This window comes from Athene cunicularia (genome assembly GCF_003259725.1).
Source record: "Athene cunicularia isolate RWA chromosome 1 unlocalized genomic scaffold, athCun1 chr1_part2, whole genome shotgun sequence".
NCBI lineage: Eukaryota > Metazoa > Chordata > Aves > Strigiformes > Strigidae > Athene > Athene cunicularia.
The window spans coordinates 3,333,263-3,339,497 of NW_020799092.1; the positions used below are offsets into that span (position 1 = coordinate 3,333,263).

General features: G+C 56.2%; 1 protein-coding gene across 1 annotated transcript; it reads left to right on the plus strand.

Annotated features, from left to right (window-relative positions):
• Positions 1 to 4,046: 4,046 nt before the first annotated feature.
• CCDC134 (coiled-coil domain containing 134) lies at positions 4,047 to 5,458 on the plus strand. The gene is made up of 2 exons (XM_026868613.1): positions 4,047 to 4,164; positions 5,014 to 5,458. Exons 1-2 carry the CDS (start codon positions 4,062 to 4,064, stop codon positions 5,175 to 5,177), a joined length of 267 nt encoding a protein of 88 aa, XP_026724414.1. The 5' UTR covers positions 4,047 to 4,061; the 3' UTR covers positions 5,178 to 5,458.
• Positions 5,459 to 6,235: the final 777 nt, after the last annotated feature.

Genomic DNA, 6,235 nt, shown 5'->3' on the forward strand with positions numbered 1-6,235 from the left:
GACCGCCCGGCCGTGGCGGGGCAGGAGGGGAGGGTGGATACGGAGGCAGGACGGGGGTGGCCGCTGCCGGAGCGAGACCCGGGAGGGAGGGAAGCCCGCCCGTGGAGCCGGTGTGGCCGGTGAGCGGGGGGGGGCAGTGCGGCCCCGCGGGTGCCTCGCTGGACCTTTGGCTAAACGGCTTTACCCTTGCCCGAAGGGCTCTGCCATCGCCGCCGGCTTTCCTTCCTCCCGCTCCTCCTTCTCGCCCTTGCCGGAGCCCCGTGTCGGAGCTGGGTGAGGAGCCGCCCGCCGGCAGCACGGGAGGCAGCCCTCCCGCCCGTGGGTTTTCATCCCCTCGCGTGCTGCCTGCGGCGTCCGCTTGACACGGCTCTGGGTGGGTTTCCCAGCGGGGTAGTCTCGCTAACCCGCTTTCCACGCCTCTGTCCCCCTGCGATTGCCTTTACTTTCAGTAGTGCTTGAAAGAGAATCCCCGTCTCCCCGTGCCCGCGGCCGCCCCAGCCCCTCGGGGTGCCGCCGACCCCCCCAGCAGGACGAGAGGGACGGAGGGGGGCCGGGACGGACTCGTCCCTGGTGGGAATCACAGCAGCTCGCTGGTTTTGGTCAGGGCTACCTAACCCTGCCTGGTGGCTGTCGCCATGGTCCGGGAACTTTGGTTCTGGTGGTTAAGGGACTTTGGAGGCAAGCAGATGTAAACGGCCGTTGTTGTCTCATTGAAGCAGCTGATCCTGTGAGCCCTTTATAGAAATGTTCTAGCAGAAGTCTGAGCAGCCCGGGTTTCACTTCTGAAGCTTTTGGTTCAGCTGTGACAAGAGATTAATCCTCATCTGGTTGTTGGAGGAGTGGCTCGGGATGTATTCATGGGACAGAGAGTTTTCATTCCTTGTTTTGCCACGGTGTGCTCCTGGGGCAAGCTTTCCCCCCTGTGTTTCAGTGCCTTGTGGAGGGGAAGGAAGTCCTGTGAAAGTCCCTCCTGAGAACCGAAGTGTGGTAGCGTGGCTCTGCCTTGCCAGCTCATTAAGTGAATAAATCCTGGGAAGCTCAATTCAGATGGGGCTCCTGCAGGAGAATTTATAAAGTCATTAAAAATGTTTTAATGGGAAGTACTAACCATCTATAACATAGCATCTGTTGTCATGCGTTTGGAAAAACATGTCTAAATTAAGAGGATGGGAGACAGCCAGACAGACTGGTGGGCTTTCTGCTGAAGCAACCAGCTGGCCAGGGCTGTGAGGAAATATTGGTGGAAACTCCTTCCCATCTGCAGCATCAGGCCAGGCCCTGGCTCCCCAGACTGCTCTAGGAGCACCGAGGAGCAGGGAGCAAAGAGAGGAGCAGCTCTGCGGTGTTTCTGTCTCATCTCGTTCCTCAGCAGGTGTGAAGACACAAGGGAGGTTTCATGGGGAAAGCATGGAGGAACATCTGCAAGAAGCTTTGTCATCCCTGCGCTTACACAGTCCAGCCTGGAGAGGAGGAAATGTCCTCTGCTATTAAGATGGGGTGAAAAGGCCAGGACAGTGAAGGGAAATAAGTGCAAGCTGGTCCCACGTGGCACCAGCAGCCCCACTTTCCCTATGGGCAAGGGCAACAACTAGCTCCTTTTTCATTTTCACTGGGGTGTTTCAGCCCTGATGGACAACAGCGGTAAGTAGCTTCGATGTGGGAATGAGTGTCAGCAAGGAAGGGGTCAGATGAAAAGGTGATGGGCTTCTGGTATGGCATTGTTCTCCAGTCCTCTTTTTATGACCTTGTCGTATGGCATAATCTGTAGGGCTGCTGCAGGAGTATTTGTAAAGTCATTAAAACCATTTTCATTGAAAACACTAACCATCTATACCACAGCATCTGCTGTTGTGTCTCTGGAAAAGCCCATCTTTATTCCGAGACTTGGGGGCAGCCAGGCAGGCTGGTGAGCTTTCTGCTGCAGCAACCGGCTGGCTGGCAACTGCTTTCGCTGAGAGCCGTGTTTTGCTCTGCTGCCACCTGAGCAGGTTTTTTTGCAGCTCAGCATCTTCCTCAGAGCAGCTACAGGGCATGCCCCAGCCACCTGGGTCCTGTCTCAGAAGTGGGGGATGTGGGAGCCCCTGCCCTGACAGGGCATGCTGGGACTGCTGTGGGCAGCATGGTGGAGCTCTTGCGGCAGCATTTCTACTGTTTGCCTTTCAGCCTGGTCTGGAGGCCACCAGCTGCCTCCAAGGTCTCTCTCTGATTCTCCATGAGCATGGCAAATAGGTAGCCTGGTCCTTACAGCCGTGTGTCCCATCCGAGTGGCAAACAGGAGCCTGGGTCCCAGGGCAGTCACAGTTTGCTTTTGAGTTGCTGTTCTTCCTCCTCCCCAAGAGTTGGGGAGGAAGCGAGCGGCTGTGGCGGGCTCTGCAGTGGGGGGACCTACACCTGTTTGCTGAGCCAGGCCTCAGGTCTTTGGGTCATGTTTTTTGGCAGGGTGAAGTCTCTTGGAAGCCGATCAGGCTGGTGGGTCCAGCAGAGCATCTGCTTGCCCGATCTGGAGAATTTCTCCTTACATCCTCAGCATGTCGGTGTGCTTTGCAGCTTTCAGGGTGACTGGAATATGCCTTAAGCCTCACACCACAGTGGACAGAGGGGGCAGACCCTGTGCCTGGTGTGGGAGGCTCGTACTGCTGTCCTGGCTTTGCATTGTGTCCGAAACCTGATGCTGAGTCCACACTGGGGGCAGCCATGTCTTCCTCTGTAATGTTGGTTGTCATTACTCTCATTCGTTCCCTTCCAGGGGCACTGCCTTCTGCAAAGCACAACAACAAGATAATGCAGAAGGTTTCTTGTGTTTGCCTGGCGCTGTTTCCGTGCCTATGCTGGGGGTGTGAGGGTGCTGGGCTCAGCCTTGGCGGCAGGAGGTGCATGGTGGGAGCGGGAGCTGCTGCTCCTCCTCCTCACGGGGCTGGGAGAGCTGCTGGTGCTGCCTGCTCTGTCCTGTTCATGGACCCGAGGTTGAACAAATTGTATTTGTAAAAAAAAAAAAAAAATCCAAGAAAAAAAAACCTAGCTTTGGTGTGAAGAAGGGATTTGTTTCTGTTCCAGTGCTAGGACATCACAGAGAGACTCAGCCAAGCAGGTGAACTCAGGCTCAGGAGGGGAGCAGGGTGGCAGCACAAGGACAGTTTGGAAGCAAGAGGTGGCTCAGGGAATGTCTTTGAAGGAGCTGCTGCTGCTTCTGTAATTTCTGGTGGCTGCTGCTTGGCTCTGCAGAAACCTCCTCCCTGTGGACAGGCTGCCTCGTATCCTGCTGTCTTGAGTCTGAGGTAATGCTCTCCTTTTTGAGGTCTATGCTGCTCAGGGGCCGGGGTCCTTGTTCTAGCCTCTCTTCTGCACCTTGACTCTGTCTGAGGGATCCTCGTGGCCTGGAGCAGCTCTGCTCAACCACATTCCTGCGGAGTCTCAGGCTCCACCTGGGGAAGGATGTGCTTGTGGCAAGGGAGAAGTTACCACCAGGTCACCCAACTGCTTCTTTTTGATATGTGGCTCACAGCTGGTACCCAGCTTGTAAAGAAGGGAAGTGCCCAGGTACCAGCATCCCAAGAGGTGAAGTGAGATGGTCAAGCCTGGTGCTTGAAGAAGAGGTAGACTTCAGCCTTTCAGCAATCCACCTTCTTCTCCCTTCGGCCCTGCTGCTTAGGTTGCTGGGCTGCTCTAACATGCAAACCCAGCAAAATGCTGGCTGTTATTTTCGGGAAAAGGGGTAGGACTTAATTTTTTTGCTGGGTCAGTGCTCAGACAGATCCCTGGGTGCCCAGCTGGGGCCCAGCTGGTGCCCAGCCAGCAGTGGAGACAGGTAGAGGGGAGGGGGAGAGCAGGGTTTTCCTCACAGGGGAGAGTGGGCTGGCTGCAGCATCACCCGATGGCCCTGTTCTGACAACTGTCTCCTTCACACCCCTTGTGGGGACAAGGGAGGCACAGGCAAGAACCTTGGTGCCGAGGACGATGTGCCCCTCAGTCTTGAGAGGCTCATGTGACTTCTGTCTTTGGTAAGCCTCCTCAATGGTCATTGGTTTTGTTGGTCCATTTTGTTCCAGGCTGTGGTGGCCGACATGGATTTTCTCTTCATCTGCCACTTTCTGCTGGCTCTGCTGCTGTCCCCGGGTAGCTTTGCAGACCTGGAAAAACAGAGGGTGGACTCTGGCTTGGAAATCTGTATCCTTTGTGGCCTGCCTCTCATGCCTTGCGTACATCCTCGCGCCTGCTGAGGCTGGAGGGAGCTCACATGCAGGGAAAGGGTCAGAGACCACAGAAAGAGTCACAGGAGGGTTGAAGAGAGAAGACCCAGAACCACTGGGCAGTTATCTCTTTGTTCTCTTGTAGAAGGGCTTTAGCTGAGCTCCTGGGTTTGCTAACCAGGTGCCCAGCTCGGTGCAGGAGCAGAGGTGGGTTTTCTGGTGGTGTCTAGTGTTCTCCCAAGCATGGCACTTTTCCTTTCTGCTCCAGCATGCTGGGTGCCAAGCATGTATCAGGTCCACTCTCAGGAGTGGCATGGCCAGCCAGATGGCAGAGCATGCCTGCGGGTCTTGGTGCTTTGGGGTTACCAGCTGGGATCATGGGAGAGGGCTCCTGGGCTTGCAGCACTCAGTCTGCGTCATGGGTGTTTATTGTGTGCTAGGAAGGGCTAATGCAGGCCCTTCCCAGCACACAGCAGCATCCCCTGGCAAAGAGGCAAATTATGAAAAGATATTTAATACATGTACTCGTGGAGACACGTATGAGGAAGGTGGGAGTTCACTTTCATCCTCCAGCCCGTCAGCCGGAGCAGGGGCTGGCAAGTAGAAAGCTCTCCATGAGTGCCCAGCATTGTTAAGTGCCCTGCTGGGGTGTCTGGGCAAAGTCTGGTTTGGAAACCCACATTTCATCCTGGTTTAGACACTCCCACCCAGCCCTCAGGCACCCTGTGGAGAACTGAGGGGACAGGGATAGTGTGGGATGGCTGGTGGAGGGAGAGAGTGGGAGCATGGTAGGAGCATGCTGGTGGTACCCTTGATGGCAGTGCAGATAAGAAGCTGTTTGAGGTGAAGCGCAAGGACCAGATGAACGCACTGAAGAACCTGATCGAACTCAATGATGTCAACCAGCAGTACAAGATCATTGACATCATGCTTAAGGGACTCTTCAAAGTGAGCCATAGCACGGGCCAGCTTGGTGTGCCATGGGTCTGAGGAGGGTGGGCAGAAGCAGGGAGGGCCAAGAGGTCAAAGAGAAGAGCTGGGTGGGCAGGTGGGTTGTAGGACCTGAAGGGAGGATGCTGTGGAGTGGCAAAGCAGAGCGGCTGGGTACAGGGAAGGGTCAGCAGGATGGGCCAGTAACCAAGGGCTCTGGCAGGTGCTGGAGGACTCCCGGGCTGTGCTCATCGCTGCTGATGTGCCTCCTGACGGGCCTTTCCCTCAGGACGAGAAGATAAAGGATGGTAGGTCCTCTCTGGTCCTTATCCCCCTCCCTTTTCTAGTACTCTGGTGCATCGCCAACATTCCTCCTGGGCCTGGTGCCAGGGTAGGTACAAAACCCTTCTGTACCCAGACCAGACCTGGACTGATGCCTTGTCTGTCAGAGACCCTATTTCTGCCTCTGACCAGTTCATACTGGGGAGCCTTCCAGTTTGCCCTCAGCCTCCCCACCTCCTGGTGGGGATGTAGGTGCTAGTGGAATGGAACGTGTGTGCGAATGGGGCTGATGGCTGTCCCCACAGCGTACTCCCATGTGGTGGAGAACACTGCCTTCTTCGGAGATGTCGTCCTGCGCTTCCCCAAGATCGTGCACCACTACTTTGACCGCAACTCCAACTGGAACAGCCTCATCCGCTGGGGCATTGGCTTCTGCAACCTGACGGGCGTGTTTGAGCAGGGACCCCACTCCCAGGTCCTGGGGCTGGTACGGCTCCTGGTTCCCCCTGTCCCCCCCACCCTGTCCCTTCTCTGCTGCTGGGGCTTGGGATGAGGTTTTTGGGGTAAAAGGAGGGAAGGGGGGGCATACCCCATGTGTGAGTGTTGTCCTTGGGCTGAGGGATAGGGGAAGAGTGTAGAGGGGGCTGGTGGGGAGGAGGGGACCCTGGTTGCAGGGGGGATGTGGGTGGGAGGCACTGCTCTCCGACGCGGTCTCTGCTTTGCTCTGCAGATGGCTCAGGAGCTGGGAATCAGTGAGAAATCGCCTGATTACCGCAATCCCTTTAAAACGGACCACTCTGAGGTAAGATGGCAAAGCCAGCAGCTTGCCCTGGTTT

Excerpts from the sequence above, each read along its gene's own strand:
- CCDC134 (XM_026868613.1), top strand. The coding sequence starts at position 4,062 with ATGGATTTTCTCTTCATCTGCCACTTTCTGCTGGCTCTGCTGCTGTCC. Across the intron at positions 4,165-5,013 it reads GGACTCTGGCTTGGAAATCT|ATAAGAAGCTGTTTGAGGTG; the intron begins GTATCCTTTGTG and ends ATGGCAGTGCAG.